This window comes from Gymnoscopelus braueri (assembly GCF_963280865.1).
Source record: "Gymnoscopelus braueri genome assembly, chromosome: 15".
NCBI classification, from domain to species: domain Eukaryota; kingdom Metazoa; phylum Chordata; class Actinopteri; order Myctophiformes; family Myctophidae; genus Gymnoscopelus; species Gymnoscopelus braueri.
The window spans coordinates 7,350,167-7,372,926 of record NC_137620.1 but is presented as its reverse complement, the minus strand read 5'-3'; the positions used below and the strand labels follow the sequence as shown (position 1 = coordinate 7,372,926).

General features: G+C 41.3%; 1 protein-coding gene across 1 annotated transcript; it reads left to right on the top strand.

Moving 5' to 3' along the window:
* Window positions 1-9,378: 9,378 nt before the first annotated feature.
* On the top strand, window positions 9,379-17,718 carry LOC308101325 (disintegrin and metalloproteinase domain-containing protein 33-like; the record flags this gene model as incomplete). Its single annotated transcript, XM_080450750.1, has 4 exons — window positions 9,379-9,506; window positions 13,177-13,360; window positions 17,087-17,152; window positions 17,590-17,718. The coding sequence occupies 4 exons, from the start codon at window positions 9,379-9,381 to the stop codon at window positions 17,716-17,718; spliced, it is 507 nt and encodes a 168-aa protein (XP_080306876.1).
* Window positions 17,719-22,760: the final 5,042 nt, after the last annotated feature.

Sequence of the window (22,760 nt, the reverse complement as noted above, 5' to 3'; positions counted from 1 at the left end):
TCTCTCTCTCTCTCTCTCTCTCTCTCTCTCTCGCTCTCTCTCGCTCTCTCTCCTCAGAGCCACATATCTAAAAGTGTTTAAAGTATTCATGATATTTGGTGTATTCTGTGCTGTCAGGAGCAAACCATCTTCCTCCAGAAATGTCAGCTGTTTCCCTCCCAAATGTCACTCCTTCACATCCACTCTGATCTCACTGGAGTTAATACCTTGTTTCTTGTGTGTGTGTGTGTGTGTGTGTGTGTGTGTGTGTGTGTGTGTGTGTGTGTGTGTGTGTGCGTGTGCGTGCGTGTGCGCGTGCGCGTGCGCGTGTGCATGTGCGTCACAGCAGATAATCGTAACATTGTGGGTTTGAGTGTGTTGGATTCCTTGTCATCTATCCTCTCCCTCTTGTCGACCTCTCTTTGTTTTATCGAATAATAAAGGACAAATGACTTAAAATCATCTCAAATAAAAGAACACGTCACGGCTACAATTGGACAATGCTTGCTTTTAATACCCACTACCAGTGTTTTTGTTTTATCTCTACATTCTCCTAAAACCCTGAGAGAACTTGACGTGCCACAGAAATCCATCAACGATTACGATTTCTATTGAATTCACGACTGCTGAGCAAGACAATGTTGTTTTTATTACAATGGAGCAAATTGTCTGCAGTAAAAGGGATGAGAAAGCTGGATTATGGTCCATTATGATCCCTGCGATGAATAATACAATAGGGCCCCCGGGACCAGATGGAGATTGGGCCCATCTTTTCACATTCCTCTTCCATTTGTCCGTTGGTGCTTGGTTCCTCTGCTGGGGAAGTTGTGTTTTTTAGTAACTCAGTCCTCAGACAACAGAACTGATGCAGGCTGTCGACCACATTGTATTTTAAGACAGATCCTGACATTTTGACATCCAAATCCTGTGTGCCGAGACGTGACAAATGTCACCTGTTAATCCTAAAGGCCAAAATAGATCAATGTGTCTATTGTAAGGTCAACTTTCAAAGGGCCTTTTTGTTTTTCCCTTAATATTCAAAAATGTTTTCATTTAAGCGACTTAAATAACTCCCAGCGATTGTGCAGACGAGGTGAGTTTTGCAGCGTGACTTGAGATAAGTGACTGACGAGTGAATTGAAGTGGATCATAATTGTAATTTTGTATCTGTCATGTACTGTTGCATCTCACAAGTCACTTGTTTGTTAGGTTGACTAACCTTTCAGGCACTTAGTAGGCCCTGTAGTGGCCTGTATCATGTATAATATACATGGGCAACTGGCGGCCCGCGGGCCGCATGCGGCCCTCACCGTCACTCAATGTGGCCCCAGGCCAATATCCCCCCCAAAAAAATCACAAAGCAAAACAAAGTAATCTAAACATATCCGAAATGGTGAACTATTGCTTCAGCTGTTCCAAACTTTCCATGATCCATTTTAATTACAACAGTCCACCAGTAGAGCACGCTCTCGTTTATTTTAATAGAAGCCTTATTAATTATAATTCTGGTGTTAATTTTTGTATATTTTTAAGCCAAGGTTACAGCAATACTCTGAAAGGCATACTCAGGAATGTGAAGTTTTGTTTAGCAGTACAGCTGTATTTAAGTTGATAGAAGCATTACTAAATGCTACTATCAACAAATAGTAATTGTTAATATCCCTTATTTATCACATATGTGACTATTATGGGCTTTTTGAGTAATGGGGTACTACTGGCGAGAGTGCCGATAAACAATGTGGCCCCACAGAGTGAGTGTGGAAATTTAGTGGCCCTCACCATCTACAAAGTTGCCCACCCCTGATGTATATAGAGTTGGCTCTGTATGATCTTATGAAGTAATTGCATTAGTATTTCACATGGCATCTGTCTTTTCCTGTTAACCTATATGAATAAAATCGAGTCTTCAAAGTTCCATCCTGCTGATCCAACGTTGATCTGACACTAGGTGGTCGTTTAGTCCCGTTTCTTATTCCATCCAATCAGACGGGGCGATCACAGGATGGGTGATGGAAGAACAGAAGTTCAGTCAGACAACTCTTAGATTGTATTAGAATATATATTTATTAGCAATATATATTTAGCAAGCTTGAGCATGGTATAGAAAACAAGAGGAAGCATAGTTTGGCGTCAGGCCTCTGAATCCATTCATTCCCTGTAAGGATAACATTTTAATGAATGTTACATGCCAATTAGCATTTACAGGGAATGAATTAAACCCCCAAGGGGATCTAGAAACAGAGCCTACAGGTGGATGCCGGGGAGGCAGGTGGGATGACTTCATGGGCAGCAGCAGGTAAGCAGCGGTAGCAGGATCTCAGCAACAGCAGCAGCAGTAGCGACACACGTCAGCTCAGCAAGACAGGGAAGCCAGAGTGAGCAGGTAACAGCGCAGTACCTATAACCACCCGATCAGGAGGAAAAGTGCATGTGACTAGTCACCTGATCGGTTGCCCCAATCCCTTAAGTTGCCTGGCCTGAACTAGCTCCGTAAACTGCGCCTCATTAAATAAATAAGTAGTGCATATCAGTGAGGTTTTGACTTTGTGTTTTCATTAGAGGTTCTGGTTCCACTGGGCCTCCACCCACAGTTCAACATCAAGTCATTAGCAATGGTTGCCATGGTGACGTGAAATACAGCTGAGCAATGGGAATGGGATCAAACTCAGTGTTTGACTGACAGAACTATGTTTATGTGTAAACACATTTTAATTATATTATCTCACAACCACCTTTCTGTCTCTTTCTGTCTGTTTGTCTCTCTCTCTGTCTCTGTCTGTCTCTCTCTCTTTCTCTTAATCTCCCTCCTCTTCCTCGACAGGGAGCTCTTTGGGTCAGAGTTCACAGAGACCCGCTACACAGACGACGGAGAGCCTGAGACCACGACCACCAATTAATTACACTGTAAGTCTCCCTCTCTCTCTCTCTCTCTCTCTCTCTCTCTCTCTCTCTCTCTCTCTCGCTCTCTCTCAGATCTTACTAATACAGATGCATCAGTAATCATCAGGTCCTCTGCTCAAAAAACAACAACAAACACATCTGTTTCAGTTGCACATCTGTGACAGGATGTAACCCTTCACATAGAGGAATAAAACAGGAAGAAACACTATTTGTGTGTGCGTGCGAGCCAGGCCCCCAGAGTTGCTGAGAAACATTGAAGCTGGAATTGCAGGCGGGGCGAAATACATGCACGAGCAAAAAATACTGAGATATTTATATATATAAGGGACCAGTCGAAATTTACATAAGGGGGGGCATGGAGGAAATGTATGTGCCCTGATCTAAAATGCCATGACCCTCCCTTTGACAAAAAAAAAAAATCAATGACCCTCCCCAAGTGATTACAAAAAAAAGAGTAACCCTCCCCGCCTAGAAGTGTCACGATATATTGTGTCACGATATAGCCTATCGTGGTATTAAAATGTGATGATAGGTATTGTCATGATGTCATACTGTATCGTAATATTTTTTAAATTGTTTTTTTAATAAAAAAAAAACACTTTCTTTTTTTTTGCCGGTGAAAGTTAGGAGTTTTTACTGTATGATATGAAATGTAAAGCTTATCATAATCATAGTAATTATTAATCATGTCCTCCCATCATATTCAAGGTATTTTGGAGAGAAATGAAACAGACTCCAGTCAGTCACTTTCAGTTTAAAGCACTGCAGAGGGGAGGTGTTGTGTGTCAGCTGATGCTCGTTGACGCTCGTTAATGTGACATGCATCTGCACTCTCAAATAGGCCTACATCTAATCTAAGATTGTATTATACTGTATCTGGTATTATAGATGTTTTTTAGCTGTTGGAAATAACTAGGCTGCACTTGGTTGGTAAAGTCCAGATGACAAAAATATGAGGTTTGTGGAATTTATAGTTATGCAGTCTTATATTATATTATATTTGTTATATTAGTGTCTATCTGTCCTCTGAAACAATGGGTTTATAGTTAGTGAGAACTTCACTTCTCCATTAAGCTTGCACAAATGTATTTATTTGTGTACAAAGCACTTTGTAATTGTTTCTAACTTGCTTTATAACGTTATTTATAAGATGATGGCCAATGTTGATGATACATGAGAAAAGAACATTAATAATATATCATATCGATATCATGCCCAACATCATGTATCGTATTGTGAAATTCTTGACACCCCTAACCCTCCCCATCAAATACAACATGACATTTAAAACTGATATGTCCAATGTTTTGCTTTCCACATTGATTAGAACATTGCTGTAGTGTAGTCAGTCTTGCTAAATGCACAGTGTATCTGTAGTAGTGGTAGCAGAATGGATAGTGTTCTCATCTTACATGTGGGAAACCCATTGAATCCTGGTCAGATTGAAGAAAGTTGAATATTTGGTAACCAGTAGTTTAAAACTTTTGTCACTCTGCCCTTTTAATTATCAACTACAGTGACTACAACTACACTGTTGCCTACATAAAACAAATTAGGCTATCAATTATGGCCTGATGCTTCTGGTTTTACTTGTGGAGCTATAGGCATCTATACACAACTGTCCATATAGATCCACATTAATCACATGCACAGAATTACTTCAAATGATTATGAATATCCAGTTATAGTAGGCCTATTTATAATGCATCTCTCCAATAACGCCTGTTGAAGTTTTGCTTAATTGTTCAACCACCATCGTTAAGACGCTGAATAGATTTGACTGGGTCGTTCACACTCGCTGTGCGTTGATGGCTTGTTAACGACCGTCATTGATTCTAAATAGACAAGGTGTTACTTGATTTGAATTCTTTGTATCCTTTGAAATGGAGAGGGGTCATTGACCACTGTTCTGCTGTACTAAAAAGGTATATAAAAAACGGACTATTTTATCAATTCAAAATTGCATGACCCTCCCTTGGATTCAAAGTCAAATTAGCTGACCCTCCCTTGGACCAAAATTAGAAAGGCATGACCCTCCCCTATTTTCCTCCATGCCCCCCCTTATGTAAATTTCGACTGGTCCCTAAATATGTATAATATAATATAAATATGTAAACATATTATACATAAATACATTATGCATTTACATATAAATATGCATCTCTAGTGTATTTAATAAATATAAATATAAACACAGGCTCGTTCATGGAGGTAGGTTGTGACGTAGGACGCAAAAGGGATGCGAATGCTCATAACTCTAAGGTCGCTCGAAACGTCTCAAAAACGTCTCAATAATTCTACTTCCGGCAGGCTTCCGGGTGCTTCAAAACGCCACTGAGCAATTTCATTGAAATGAATAGCTGGGGGCGGGGCAATCCACCCTCTAGTTATATTATACCTCTATGGTGCGAGCGTGCGTGCGCGTTCTTGGTCTTTACTATCCTGAACACCAACCCACATGGTTAACCTCATCTGAACCACTAGACCACAATACTCCTCTCCTCTCCTCTCCTCTCCTCTCCTCTCCTCTCCTCTCCTCTCCTCTCCTCTCTTCTCTTCTCTTCTCTTCTGTTCTCTTCTCTTCTCTTCTCTTCTCTTCTCCTCTCCTCTCCTCTCCTCTCCTCTCCTCTCCTCTCCTCTCCTCTCCTCTCCTCTCCTCTCCTCTCCTCTCCTCTCCTCTTTTGTTCATTATCTGCTGTGTGTGATTCTGACAAGACAGATTAGTATAGTTATAATTAATATGAGTTGTAACATACTGACCTTTTCTTTCACTTGTTCAGACCATTTAAGGGGTTAACAGAATGACTTTAGTTTTGGATTGTTGATTTGCTGCTTTACGCTACAACATTAGTTCCAGACAATTGGCTGACGTTCAAATTGAACTCCAGTGACTGCATTTGTAATTAGACAATTTGACAGCCATTTAGAGCAGATTGCTTAGATATGCAAATGAGCTGAACGCGCTCCAACGATGTTTATGTGTTTGTTTTGGATGCCAGTGCTTAGAGTACTTATCTGAGTGTTAGAGTCAGCCAACGGGGATTAAAGGCTAACATTTTATTATTCAAAATGTTTCAAGTTCACTTATACAAGAGGCTGTTGTTAGTATTGTTTCAAAGCACATGTTATAAACATATAGTGGAAGTTTCAGACTCTTTTGGTTCTCTCTCCAAACACAAAGCTCTACATGTACGTAGTTCTTTCTCCAGGGTTTACATTCATTCAACCTTTATTTAAGATTCTCGGAGAGATCAATTGAGGGAGACCCTCATTTACAATGATGCCGAGATTACACACATATAAATAACATAAGAGTAACAAGAGAAAACAATAAAGTTGACACAAACAGTTAAAACAATTGCATGTTAACATCAATCAGTTAAAACAGTTGCATACAGGTAAGACACGGTTATTATATAGATTCCTAAAATGGACAACTAGGGTATTCAATTTAAGCTCTTGTTACAAGAGGTTCCAAGACTCAGGTGCACCAAAGCTGAAAGCAGCCTTTCCCTGTTCCGAATTGGCAAAAGGAACCAGCAGGATTAGCCAATCGCTGGAGCGGGTTAGAATGTGATTAGGTTTCAGACGTAGCATGGATGAGATATAAGGTGGTAACTTTCCAACCAGAGCTTTATAAATAAAAAGATGCCAATGACTATAGCGTCTCTCAGTCAGAGAAGACCAGCCCACCTTATCATACAAGGCACAATGATGTAGCTATCACCAGTAATACATCTCAGGGCTGAGTGGTAAACTGTGTCCAGAGGCTTGAGTGTGGAGGCGGCTGCATGACGGTAGATTATATCTCCGTAGTCTAGTACCGATAGAAATGTGGCTTCAATAATCCTTTTCCTACAGAGCATGGGGAAACTAGTTTTATTCCTATATAGGCAGCCAATCTTTTGACAGAGTTTTACAACGAGGTTATTTATGTGATGTTTGAAATTAAGCTTGTCGTCCAGCCATATACCAAGGTATTTATATTCTGACATCACAACATCAAACCTCCATCCAGCACACAGATGATGTTATGCCATGGCAATGATACACAATAAATTGGACTAATACATTATGAAATGAGACTAATAATTTACAATACATTTTACTTTAATAATGCATAATAAATTTGCTTAATAAGAAATATGAAATGTGACTAATAATACATAAGAAATGAGCTTAATAAGGAATATGAAATGAGACTAATAATGCAGGGTTGAGATTGTCAGGCAATGTTCTTCCTGTCAATTGATTGGTGTGTTGTTCTCTGGTCGAGCACCATCGTCTCTGCTGGTCAAATAAATTAGCTAATTTCACACTCTGGTGCCTCTGACAAAGACTTTTAAACTGTCTAAAGTGAACAATTATACATAATTTAATCCCACAAAAACAAACAAGCGCATCTGACTCTATTCATCAAGTCAATAATATGTAGGTATTTAGGTTTCTATGGTAACAGCCCCCACCCCCATTACATCTATGCCAGTGGTTCTCAACCAGTGGTCCGGGGACCACCAGTGGTCCTTGGGGGGGTACCAGGGGGTCCCCAGTGAAATGAGTTAACATAGCGTCACAATCATTTTAACCACTTAGCTTTGGCTATTCAAAAATAGTAGATATACAAGCTCATAGCTTGTAGATCTGCTATTTTTGAAAAATCTTGAAATGTGTGCATATCTTTGACTATATATATATTTTTTAAGCGAACATGTTTAACTCAAATCTTTGCTTCTGGGGGTCCATGGCACAGAAAAAAATCAGATGGGGGTCCGCGGCCAAATGTATATCCGTTTAGGTTGAAAACCATTGATCTATGCCAGCGCTACTCAACCCGCGGCCCGCGGGCCGCATGCGGCCCGAACGCAGCGTCTTGGCGCAGCGTCTTTTTTTTTCTACATTTTTAAGCACAGGATAAAAATATACATTTCCGTTCAAATATATGGGTTGCTAAAACATTTTTCAAAAACAAACAGACAGACATACATACAGGTGCGTCAATTGTTACAGGTATAATGCATAGTTTTCTATGCATTTCGGGTTTTTGGGGGGGTTTGACCCCCACATTTTTCCGGCCACGCGGCTTTGCCGCGCGCCCAGGATAGGTGTCCCTTATTTCAATCTCTGGGAGTTGGCAACCCTAACCTTGCCATACCTTAGCTTTTGCTGAACTGATGCCACTGGACATACACACAAAATAAACTGGTACAGTGAAAAGAATATGATGTCAAAATGTACATTTTCTTGTGTGTTACAAAATCGAAAAATCCAAAATAGGACCGTCATTTTTATGGCGGCCCCTTGGACTTTTGGTATTTTGCTGAGTGGCCCCTGAGCCATCTTAAGTTGAGTAGCCCTGATCTATGCAATAGATTTCTTGTTTCCCTCCTTTGTCAGAAGACATGAAATAATCCTTTAAGAGCTCTGAATGTGACAGTAGAATTAATGTCCATGTACATTAATTAGCCTTCACTCCCAATAGTCACATCCATTTACCAAAGACAGTGGGCTGTGTTCTGTTCAGCTGTGTTGTCATGGAGACGTGTGCATCGCTCTCACCAGCCGATCGATGGAAGCCGATCAATTAACTATTAAACACACTGAAGAATCCTCTGTACATGAACCTGATCATGGTATTGATATGACATATTGATCTCTGTACATTTACATGATAGTAATGATGAGATACAGTGTGGCATATTGATCTGTGTATATCAGTGTTGACTAAAACTACCTTTTTTCACTGACGAAAACTAAATAAGAACTAAGCTACGATGACTAAAACTAAGACTAAATATATTGACAATTTCATCAACAAATAAGAACTAGACTAAAATGTTAGTGAGGGACGAGTGGAGAAGAGATCCAGTAGAACTAAAAGACAAGTCATTTTATGTTTGGTTGCGCTCGGGTGTTGTGCTCTGAAAATAGCAGATCTGCAAGCTCTGCAATCTGCAGATCTGCAAGTTCACAACGCAACGCGTTGTGAGCTTGTAGATCGGCTATTTTCAGCATGTAATCAAGTGTAAAATCAGCCATTACGACACCATCAAGGCACCACCGAAATGCATGTGAGTCGACTAAATCAAATGTAGATTTAGTCGATTATAATCTTATGATATTTAGTCGACTAAAACTAGACTAAAACTAAAACATTTCAGATGACTAAAATATGACTAAAAGTAAATGGAATTTTATTCAAAACACGGAATCAAGATTTGCTGTCAAAATCAACACTGGTGTACATAAACTTATCATAGTATTGATGACATATTGATGCTTGGTGCTCTGTTGTGTTAGCCTGACACTTGAATTTTCATTTCGTTTCACTCCATTATTCAGTCTGAAATCCCTCTCAGTGCAGACGTTTTCTGAGGTGGGGGGCGTGGCCAAAGTTGGTCTCTTTGGCGATTGGTTCATACTGGATTATCCCGATCCCGATTCGTCGTACAGATTTTCAACCGAGAAACCCCCGCCTTCGGCACCGTCACCAGACCCTGAATGCGAGGCAAGCGATTCAGGGGGTGGAGCCAGGCTACTGTTGTGTTCCAGGACCACTGTTTCTACCAGGGTGATGTGAGGGGACACACAGGCTCCTGGGTGGTCCTCAGCACATGTTCAGGAGTCAGGTACGTTCATCATGGTGCTGCTGTATAGACACACGCTTGGTGGAAACTCATCACATTGATGCAACTCGTCACATTGGTCTGATACAACTGACAAATATTTTGACTACATTGATACTGAATAAGGTCAAATAATGGCCGATATATCAGCCAAACCGCGTATCAGTCGGGCTCTAGTAACTATTATAATTATTGACCTCACAAAGCGTAGCCTCAGGTTTGTAGTAAGAGACCTGTCATTTTCTTCATTTAAATGCGTTTTACTGAATCTCTGAGGTATGGTAAACATTATTCATAACTGACCATTCACACAGCAGACATTTTTGTTACACTCAGGGGGTGGGAAACCATACCAAACTGTAAGTACGGGTGGTTCGTTAGGACAAAATATCTGCTGTGTGAATATGGTGGAGATGTTTGACTTTTGTAAACATGTGTAATCCCTGTAACCATGAAGGTTTGATATATTTAGGAAGTAAGTGCATGTGCTGATAAGTCCAACGACAGCAACAGAAGGACTAATAATGCATACATTTTACTTCACTAGGATGTGAGTCGCTGTGTCTTGAGCTTGGAGCTTGAACTTGTACAGTTTATTGCATTAAAAGCAGCACTGCAGGCAGAGATATTATCAGAGGGAGAGAGTTGGACCTCAGTGGTCAGAACTTGTCTTTTTACTAGACTTGGTTATTAGGTTTTTGAAGAGCCTGGAGCGAGTTTAGATTTTCATGAAACACACCCATTTGATCCTCCTTGGGGAGGCAGGCAGCAATTTCACAAGTCTTTACATTTTCACTGTTCTGCCCCGGGAAAAAAAGTTTAATGTGGAACGCCTGCTGTGTTGAACGCTCCAATTGGACTGTGGCAGGGTCGCCATGGTTACTGATGCTCCTAATAAAATTTATTCATGCCATTTGATCCAGTCAGGAATGATGAATCATTAGAAATGCATTTAAATCCATCTGTGAATCCAGACCCATAAGAATGTCTCAGCTGCGTTTCATTACTGACAATTGATTTATCTTCAACTACTGAATTCTCCCCTTCCCTGGTCAGTTTTATTGGATTATTTTTAAGACATGTCTAAATTATTATGCTCTGTTCACGCACTAGCATCTCCAAAGCTACAGGCTATCATTCATTTACAATGGAAGACAGCGACATGAAAATACAAAGCTACAGGCTCTCATTCTGCTTTATAGCGATGCTCGCTATTGGCGGCTTATATACAATGCGTATGTGTTGACCGGGGGGGGGTGGGCATTTACATTTTCTAGCAATTTGTGAAAAGTTCAAACCGATGTATACAAATTGCAGTGATTTGGTAATTATGCCATTTAATATACAACATGTTTTTGTTTTGTTTTTTCTTTCCCTCTGTTGTGGTTCCTTCAATGTGAAGGCCTGTACGTTTTTTCCCTTTCCCCCTATGGCACATATCATGAACCGATTATGACTGAATTTGTTATGTGCAGAAAAAACAATAAAACAAAGTTTTAAATTAATATACAACATGTACATTTTAGTCTTCACAAAACATTACATTTTGTCAGTATGGTTAAAAGTATGCCGTTACAGCTCTGGTACCAAATAAGAGTTGAAAGTTGAAAGAAGATTGTCACTGTTTGCAAGGAACCAATGACTTAGCAAAAACAAGTGTAAATGTCTTGCAGGACTTGCTGCTAGAATGACTCAGCAAAAACAAGTGTAAATGTCTTGTGGGACTTGCTGCTAGAATAACTGTGACATTCAGGCTCTACTGTAGTATCCCACCTCTAGTTCATGTCCTATCTTAACTCTGTATATAGCAGCTGGGTATATTTATATTTATATATATTTATATATGTTCATGACTCATGTTGTGCATTTGATGCAGTAAAGCAGCTGACGGTGGGCCAGGTGCATTTGGGCTTCGAATTTGGGTCAGAAATACGCTGGCGTTCTATAAAGTGTAGAATGTACAGTAGACAAACTTGATGTGTGTTCAGAGTTTATACTCAAAGCTTGAAGCACATGATGTAAAGAGTTATCCGTGTAATCCACCACCTGTTATCCACCACCTGCCTGGCCTGGGTCAAAGTGTCCTGTCGATAGCATATGTTTCAGAGAGCTGCATTTTGCCGCAGGGTAATTTTAAAGGCTTGTTGTGGAAAAGTGTGATTACAGAGAACATTGCTACAATTACAGTCTGGATAAGTGAAGCTCCAGCCACTCACGAGCAATTATCAACCTACCGAGGTCACAAGAGGAACAATGCTGTTAATATCAAGCCTCCTCAATCTCATACTGTACATGCTCTCTCTCTCTCTCTCTCTCTCTCTCTCTCTCTCTCTCTCTCTCTCTCTCTCTCTCTCTCGCACGCACGCACGCACGCACGCACGCACGCACGCACGCACGCACGCACGCACGCACGCACGCACGCACGCACGCACGCACGCACGCACACACACACACACACACACACACACACACACACACACACACACACACACATTACATTACATTACATTACATTACGGTCATTTAGCAGACGCTTTTATCCAAAGCGACTTACAATAAGTGCATTCAACATAGGTATGGAACGAAACTACTAATCACCAGAAGTATTAAGTGCATTCTCTTCTAAAACAAGCAACTAAGAGTACACCTAGCGCTAAAGTAAAAGTGCAATATATCAGCTACCTACTTTCATAAACAGATGAGACAAAATAGGAAAATCAAATGAGCAAGAGCTAAAACAAATAAGTGTATCGAATAAACAAGATCCAATAAGATAAAACTAAAGTTGGTACAACTAGTTAACAACAAGTAGGCAAGGCGACACACACACACACACACACACACACACACACACACACACACACACCCACACACACACACACACACACACACACACACACACACACACACACACACACACACACACACACACACACACACACACACACACACACACACACACACACACACACACACACACACACACATGGTGCATGGTCCCCCAGACAGTTACTGAACTGAGAAATAACTCGAAAAAGGAAGATTATTTTCAGTTGTGAATTTAATGGTCCTCTTTCTAGTCAGCTACTGGATAACTTTGTCTTGTTTTGTTATCACTATTTGTTGGTGTCAGAAGGATGATGAATAATTACACTATTTAATGTCTGAATTGAATCAAGTTTTCTGTGTTTTCATTCTGATTAGTGTCCTATACGAAGAATCACCTGTTTAGAGCTTCGGAACCTAACAACAACCTACAACTCAGTACAATGCATTTAGCATTTATTAGAACAGTAAGAACATTAGTACTTTAATATGTTTATATATTGTTTACAATAAGAACATTAGTATAGTATACTTTAATATGCTCATATATTGATTTACAATAAGAACATTAGTATAGTACACTTTAATATGTGTGTATGTTTACAATAAGAACATTAAGTATAGTAACCTATACTTTAATATGTTTATATTGATAAGACCATTAGTATAATATACTTTAATATGTTCATATAATTGTGTGTCATATTTGCATGTCAGTATCCAACAGATGAATGCCACATGTCATGTTAGTTGTCATATTGTGCAGTGAAAGATGCCACTATGGGTCAAAGGTCAGATCTCTCAGTGTCTCATCACTGTCTGCTACCTCCCTCCCTTTGTCCACCAGGGGGCTCATATCCTTGAACTCCAGTGACACCTACTACCTTGAGCCAATCACAGGCTTGGAGCCTCTCCACCATTCACTGCTGAGCACAGAGGAGCTGCCAATCAAGAGCGCCACCTGTGGACACGGGCATCAGAGCGGGCACCCTGCACACATCTCACACCTCCTCAAACCACTGCATCAAAGAGTGAGTTCATACACATGCATGCACGCACGCCCGCACGCACACACACACACACACACACACACACACACACACACACACACACACACACACACACACACACACACACTGTTTATTTATCACATAACATCACTGACAAGCAGTCAATGTTTGATGCTTTTCATATTGAGTACAATCTCCCTAAGAAACATACTCCATTAGACTCTAGATTACCCATAATGCATGTTGATAAACAAACAGCGTCCATTATGCTGGTTCACACTGCCAGCTACAAAACATACAAAACTACAAACCGACGCAGTGTATCTGTCGCCGAGTCGTTGTTGAAGTGTTACTTTATCACATCAGTGAGATAAAATCAGGCACACATTGAGCCGGCACAGCAAATGAGCATCTCTTGTCACACCAGGGACTTATTGCTTTTCTCTTAGGCCACGTTTAGACGACAACGGTCTGTAGAGAAAACGTCAAAGTGCCGTTGCGTTCTCACTTTTTATTCTGCGTTTTGACAGAGACGCAACAGTGATTGAAAACGGTGTAGTGTGCATGCCAGGTGGCTAGGTAGGCGGTGATGCAATGCCAGAAGTCACGCATGCGTATTAACCACTTCCGTTCTACTTCCTGTCACAGCTTTTTGTTTACATTCACCGATGCAGCGTGGTTCTGCGCATGGTTGCCAGGTTCACTTATTATAAGCGAGTTAGGGCTTGTGTTTATGTGAAGTTGCTTGTAAATATTGGTAGTTGGGCTTGTTTCCGTTGTTAAAACCAGTGGTTCTCAACGACTGTCATGTCAAGGACCCCCACATTAATATAGGCCTAATAGTCTGCAGAGTAGACCCCCGGCCATCTGAAAATATTTTATGACAGGGACCCATACAACATTTGTGTTTTAAAAAAATATTCCAAATTTTTCAAATAGCAGATGTATATGTTTAAAGTGCTCATGTAGCCTAGCCCTTGGCCTAGTCGCTTCTTTTGGGCTTGTTTTCATAGACCTGGTTGCTTATTTCTCTCACAAAAGCTGGCAACACTGGTTCTGCGGCTCGCTAATGACACGAGCCATGACATCACACGTTTTGCGGATTCCCTGTATTGCATATTTACACATAGACGGGACGCAGAGTGTTTTCAAAGATTTCCACTCTGGAAGGTGGTTTCATTTTGTTTTCGGATTCAGCCCCGAAAACGCTGTTCCCGTCTAAACGGACGGCATATCTGATATTTTATTTTGTCGTTTTCCCCAGAGACCGTTGTCGTCTAAAGGGGGCCTAAATTTGGAGCAGAGAATCACTCCCCGAGTTATGAGGAGGGTGCGTTATTTTATTTCTCATTATGGCAAGTTTGACTGCCAAGTCTCTCTCTCTCTCTCTCTCTCTCTCTCTCTCTCTCTCTTTCTCTCTCTCTCTCAAACTCACTCACTCTTTCCAGACCATCATTCTCTCCTCTTTATTTATGTCTCCTCCTGGCTCTGCTCCTATCTCTCATTCAATTCCCTGAACTGACATCCATTAATCCTAGGCTGTTATGTACGAATACAGTCATAGACACCAGACCCAGTCTCTCAAGACTGAAGCCACATCTCAAATGAACAACAAGATGTGTGTGTGTGTGTGTGTGTGTGTGTGTGTGTGTGTGTGTGTGTGTGTGTGTGTGTGTGTGCGTGTGCGTGCGCGTGTGCGTGCGTGCGTAGTTGCATACATGTGTGTGCGCGCCTGTGTGTGTGTGTGTGGTAGTCATCGGGGACAGCAGGGCTCCACAGGTGGTCAACATGGCGTCACAGAGCCCACAGGCCCTGGTATTGGTGTAGAATGTGGAGCCGGCAGGGCAGCAATCCCTCAACGTCTAAATCAATGACGTTTAATTACAGCAGAGTCTCTGTCTAATGGATGCAATCAAGTATTAGAAGATATGGCCAATGGTAAATGGTCTTAGACACAAAGCAGTGTGGAAGCTCTCTCTCTCACACACTCACTGATCTGGGTTTTAATGTGTTTCAACATCATTCTCCAACTTGAAAGAACATCCACTACGTTCTTGTTTTATTAACCTTGCAGATGTGTTGATTTGTTCATAAAACCCCCTCACATCTATACTGTAGCTATCAGCTCTTCACTATTCTAATGCTCCATTCACCTCTAATGGGAGATTTTTATTGAATCACAGGAACATTGTCTGAGCACCACTGTTCTGACTTTTGTATTCTGTATGATTGGTGGCTTGTAAGATCAGTGATGTAGGAAATGAGGCTCATTGTGTCCTAGTCTCACGTGGATAAACCCACCGTCTTACATCATTAATTCCAGTGGATTAATTCCATGGATGTAATATGTCTGAAGAACAAGTCAGCATGTCTGGGTTTTGCAAAAGAAAAACGGCAACAGCCATGGCCGGAAGTGAAGGGTTTCAACATCGTGGACACTATCGCCTTGAGGGAATGTAATGACATTTGGCACAAACATTCCTCTATATGAAATAATGCACTTAGACTGAAGGATGACCTGATTAGAACAACTACGTAGGTGGTCAAAGGTCAAGGTGACCTCACAAAACAAATTGATTACAATTAATGCACTACATTTATTATATGAATCTGGACAGACATGGATGTAAACGGCAACTGGTTTGCAGAGGCATACAATCACAAAGCAGTATGTCTACGTCTTGTTGTCTTAGGAGGCGGACCTCAACCACTATTCAATAGTTTTGTCCCAGACATTAGATACGTATGTACTGTATCTATTCATCTGGATACTGTGACATTAGTTCTGTCCTTGTTGAGAGTCTCTCTGGATAAGAGCATCAGCAGCCAAATGCCTGAAATATCATTAATGTGTGTATTTGTGAAGAGGTAGGGTAGAACCGGGACGAACGACGCGCAGGGACGGTTGCAACACGGACCTTTTTTCATGCTACACTTAAAATTCGTCACATCCGGCGACGTCACCCTCTTCGTCTTCGGTCGAAAACATCAGACACGATTTTTTTCCCAGTTCTGATCAAAATTGGCAGAGTTGAAGCCACTTTTGTGTATTTCGACACTGTAGTAAAAAATACCCTATTTGAGTGTTTTCCATTTGTACTGCTGTGTTTATTTGGTGCCGATTGTAAATGGATTTTGTCTGTTAGGCTAATCTGTGGGCTAACTCTCAGTGAAGGTTCCATTGAAAAATATTCATTAGCTTTTGTGCTAGCTAGCAAAACATCCGGGGAGGGCAGGGAGGGACGAACGGCGCATTAAGCCACTCGATGCATTACGGACAGGGAGGGACGAACGGTGCATGTGTAAAACACAAAGTTGAGGAAACAGACAGAGGGGACATTAACATGATACATTTATTTGACTATCAGCATGGTCATTTGCTCGTAGGGTTCTACTGAAGCATCAATGAGAGTTAGATGCCAGAAATGTAACGTTTGTACTTGTTATAGGACATTTCATCCGACCGCGCCGTCCGACCCCCGTGTATGCACCGTTCGTCCCGACTGGCGGCCGTGTGCGGAGAGTAGCGCAACGTCACTTTACTTACCGATTGCGTTCGACTCGTTTCACTAAAATTAAAACGGACTGCGGGTAATGGGAGAGGACAAGTGTCTCTTGTTCACAAAAAAGTATGGTTACATGAAATTAAGTAATCTCTGTGCAGGGAGGGAAATAGAAAAGGGTGCGTCGTTGGACCCCACTCTCCCCTACAAGTAAAATAAAATAAAACTTTTTGTTTGCTTCCAGGTGAAACGGAACACCTGGGGAACCACTAAGTACATAGAGCTCTACATTGTGGCTGACAGCGCATTGGTAAGCTAACGATAGACGCTAGTTGCTCTCATGCTCATGATGCAGCCAGTCTGTTGAGTGACGTCAACGGAAAGACAGGAACAATATTGAACAATTATCCCATTCAGGCTAATGCATTTCCTTCTATAGTGAGTGGCGCTCAGCTAGCAAATGAGTGCTATAATAATGAGACGGACACGCTCCACATGGAGATAAGTGGTTGATGGGATTTGTCTGGGTAATGAGGGAACGTTTCTACTTGGCTTTAATGGTGGATGAACTCATTACCCACTTTTAAAAAGACCCACAGCCCCACCAAGGACATGCTGTGTCTTCATGAAAAGATGCTCACTGTCTATCATGAAGTCATGGACACAGAGATGATTTGTTTGTTAAGGTACATGTGTTTGTACAGGATGCTTGTGAAAAGATTGTCCTTGTGTTTCCTGTTGCCGCAGTACAAACGTCAGAACAAGGACTACCAGAAGACCAAGCTGAGGATCATGGAAATTGCCAATTATGTGGATAAGGTAAAAACCCAGTCTATAGGCTTCCAACCCCCAGGATGCAATTTCACCGGGGAATAAACAGGACCAAACTCCATGTTGTCAAGCTAATAGATGATGTTGTATTATAGTAAGATAGCCCGGCTCCTCAAACCCGACCCCATTTCATTTCACCATGCAGGGAATAAACACGACCAAACTCCATATTGTCACCACATGCTTTCACCATGTGGTAGAATTGGTGAAGGTGATTGGACAAGACGTTCTAGTAAAGAATGTGAACAAACTGATGCGAGTGAGAGCAAAGTTTTACTGGGGAGGTTAAATTATTCAATTTAACCTCCAAGTGATTGCGAACACGGAAGGAGGTGCGGCGAAGCCTCGCCTCCGACCAAGTGGAGCTTACTATGTAACCGTGCTCGGGTTGTGTGTGTGTGTCTCTGTCCGTGTGTGTCTCTGTGGTGGAGTGCGCCAGAGTGCAGGAATGTAGACAATGCTCTGATTAAAATGCAGCCTGCAACATGTCTAAACCAAACACATTTCAACAACTACAAAGACCAAAAAAACATTTACACAAAAAAAACAAAAAACAAAACAAACATAACCATTTAAAAAAGACAAAAACTGTACCACCCACTTCTCTACAATTGCTCATTCCTTTCCATTCTTCTTATTTATTTTCAAGCTGCGTTCGCTTCCCGCATTCGCGCGTCTTACTTGTTAAATGTGTGTGTGTGTGTGTGTGTGTGTGTGTGTGTGTGTGTGTGTGTGTGTGTGTGTGTGTGTGTGTGTGTGTGTGTGTGTGTGTGTGTGTACTTCTACAGGTGGATTTCTACAGGTTTATTTCAAAGCAAACAAGTCCAAATCCAGAGACTAGTGACAAAGATCAAACACTCTACGACAGACAAAACTGAATCTGAATTACAAGGACAGAAGGCTAGGAAGACAAGACACAACACAGTAATAAAACTCTATGAACTGACAAAGGAAATGGCACAATAGAAATACAAACAAGAGCAAACAAGACACAGGTGAACACAATGGACGATTTACATGGACTGAGAGGAATGAGCTGAGGTGGAAAGATAAGTGAGAGTGGCTGGAGAGGAGAGACACATGAAACAGGATTGGAAGAAACAGAGGAACAGGCAGGAAACAGACAGGTGATAGCTACAAAGAAAAATTATACTACAGCAGAAAATGGGAAACACAATATGTTATGACAAAAGGGACAGATCATGACAGACTATGGCAGCTTCGTCATAGATGTATCTCCCTTCCACAAAACATACAGCTTTTTCTTCTAAGCTGTATTTCGCATGACGGTTCTATAATCATTACCTTTATTGATGTGTATTGTGGACATGTGCATGCATGTGCACTCACAAGCACGCGCGCGCACACACACACACACACACACACACACACACACACACACACACACACACACACACACACACACACACACACACACACACACACACACACAATAATATGTTTTGAAATATACTTCAAAAGAACCTACATTGAATATGGCCTGATAAAAAAACCTTCATTACAGACAGTTTTCATCACATTAAACCCATGTTTGCCAGTCTGTCCTTTGTGCACGAAAACACGCAGGCACCCACCCAATCTGTATATGCACTCATACATGCGTACACATACAGAGTGGTTCACAAACAGCCTATCAGAAGCCCTGTGTGCTCTAAAATTGTGATTTTCACATACCAGAGGCGTGTGTGATTCTTCAGACAGATGTTGATTTATTGTTTGGACGTTAAGTGACGCTCACAGAGGGGTCACACCGCCACACGCTTCAGACCAGGCTGGTCAAGGATTCACGGTCTCAGACAATGTTATGTTCGTCACACACGACTGTCGTATCTGCAATCGATGTTGCATCCAGCACAGAGCTCAACACATCAATAACCAGGTGTTAGAGGTTAAAGGGATATTTCACTTTCAAAAAAACTTTTGGTATTTTTGTCATCTACTCAGGCCTTTGTGAGCACCCCAGAGAGTTTCTAAGTTGCTTGATTCAGTATTTAGATATTTGATATTCATTTTATCAGACACGCCCCCTTCCTATACAAACCCATTGTAACTTCAAACTCCATTTTAACCATGTTAGAATCATCGAAAACACCCGTCCTTGGTCTCACCCTGCCCTCCTAATGTGTGAGGGGGCCGGGCCGTGTTTTTTCGATTATTTATTGAATTTTATTTTTTTATTGAATTTTATTTTTTTCATTTTCCAAAAGAAATATAAAAAATAAATGAAAAAAGTAATTGAAAAAACACGGCCCCCTCGCATATTAGGGTGGCGGTATGCGTCACCAGAACCAAGGACGGGCGTTTTTGATGAATCTAACATGGTTAAAATGGAGTTGGAAGTTACAATGGGTTTGTATAGGAAGGGGGCGTGTCTGATAAAATGAATATCAAATATCTAAATACTGAATCGAGCAACTTAAAAACTGTCTGGGGGGCTCACAAAGGCCTGAGTAGACGATACAATGACCAAAGTCTTTTTGAAAGTGAAATATCCCTTTAAGTGATGTTGTATTAGCTGTCCTCTCCTGAATCCAGGTGGTCTGTAGAATCATCTAATAGGCTGTATTAGCTGTCCTCTCCTGGTTCCAGGTGGTCTGTTGAATCATCTAATAAATCATATTAATGCACAGCACTACCTACAGCTGTGTTTCTCAACATGTGGGTGGGGTGCCAACATTGGGTCCGGAGACGTTCTCTCAGGGTCAGGGACAAAGAATCATTTACGACATCGCATTCGTTCGTTAGACCTTAAAGGTTCTATGACATTCATTTTCACTTTTTTTATTTTCAATGTTTTATTTGGGGTTTTATGACCTCAATTACACCCAAAAAACCTGAACTTAGAACATTCAGTGGATTTTCTGTGGTCTGGGGTTTTCTGAATAACTAGGCTGAAAAGTAATCTGAGCTTGGCCCTTCGACAGTGAGGTCACAGTCGATTAATCCCGCCCACTCTCCTCCTCGCCCCTCCCCTCCCCTATCCTTTCCTTTGGGGGGGGCGGAGCAGAGGCGATGATTGACAGGCAAAATCCCTCACCAGCGACACCCGCAGGCAAAGATTTCTTTTTTCATTGCAGTTGAAAAGGCTTTAGAAATGTGAGAGAAAAACACCTGCCATGGATCACTGGAATTGAATTTTCACTTAAAACTTTTTGTACACTTTTGAAGAACCAGGACAAAGACTTTGAATGTGGTGTAAAAGTGAATGTCATTAAACCTTTAACACATAACAACCCCTGCCAGGTCTCAACTTTACACTGTAGGATGTGGACTTCACTGTAGGTATACTTTTGATGAGAAATCCCAGCACCTTGAGACAGTTTGACACTTTATTGTCTCACTGTACCATTTTATTTACTCATTGTATCAATGTATTTATAAATACATTGATACAATGAGTAAATAAAATATTTACATACACAAATGTATTGTCACATTTTTGTTTTATTATGTATGTGTTCTTTGTATTTTTAAGAGCCTTATTGTGTAATGGAATGAGCAGGGAACTTATATTTTAGGAACAGACCTATCCCACTTTTCGCCACAAGGTGGCAAATCCACCCAATCCACTTGAGACAGGTAGTTAGGTGGTCAGGTGACTCTTTCTTCAGATGAACAAGGAAGAGAGAAAAGACAACACCAAAACTGACTGTCTCCCGTTTTTCCCTGTTTGTTCAGGTAAATGAAACATTAGAACATAAAACATGTTCAATATGAGCACTTTGTAATGCAAAACAAAGCTTGTCTTGGGTTTATGCCAGAAATGTCGTGATTTTGTAATAGTTTGTTGTGTGTAGTGACATCTGGGCCTATGCAGTCAGATTCATGGCAGCCATTACTGCTGCTCACAAATGTGTCCTGTTAGTCCTTGGGCCAAACCCCAAAATCTCACATATCGGTACCACCTGGGATGGCAAATTCTAGTTGGGATTTTTTTATTCCTATACATCCCTAGATATTATTTTTGTATGATAGACCTTCCTGAGGCCCAGCTAAATTGGGGTTATCAGCTGCTAAAGTTACCACCCCCCATTGAAAAATTGCATTTTAGACACGTGCATATCTTGGTATTGGCTCACGTTCAGGACATATTACAATGTTTTATATTTTATGTTTGGTATCATTTTTAAGGGGACACTTTGAGCTTTCATTCAAGCCCTTTGGTGACTATGTATGATAAGTACAGTGGTCACTGGAGCTCTTCAAACCTTTAATAACCTTTTTTTTCTCACAACCATATATTTTCTTTTAGTTCTGTGGCATCAAGAAACATCAGAGACACAAAACACAACAACTGGAATACTGACATGACCCTAAGGATTCAGGAAATGTATAATTTACCCATAGTATTTCATTCTGAGGTGGTCATTTTCAGCCTTATCTTAAACAAGCACTTTTTATGAGAAATAGGGTAAAACTAGAAGGTAAAACGTAGCCTTCTACCTATGGTGAAGCAAAAAGAAGGGTGTTTCTGTGAACAACTCGTTCGCAATTTAAAAAACCTGGGTTACGGAAGTAACCCTTAGTTTTGCTACATTGCTCTCTCGTTGTTCACATATGGGAGATATAAACCCCCGGAATGTATCTACAACCGAGATACCACAATACCTGCCCCAGCGCCTGGGACGTGACCCCCTGGCGTCCAAGCAGTAAGTAATAATGTAAGTAATAATAAGCAGTAACCCGGTGGGTCTGGGGGTGCTTCATTATTACTTTTTAGTTACTTTTTAGTTATTGCCTCATAACTAAAAAGCAGGCACAGCCTGTCTATTCTAGTGGGGGGGAGGGCCCTGACAGACCGAAGTCTGCCTTATTAATCTAAGGCCCAGACGTCGGCCTATCATACACTAAAGTACAGGGGCATGAACGCCGCAGTCCTCCGGACATACAGCCGCAAGGCCCTCACTGGACAAAGACAGTGCAGCCTCCGATCCTCCTCTGAGGCAAACGGAGGCGGACGAAAAGCCACCAGCACGGTCGGCGTTACCACCGCCAGGTGGTTCTTGGGGATGAACGCCGGGTTGGGTTTAAGAACAACCCTACTGTTATCACCAGCGAACCTCATG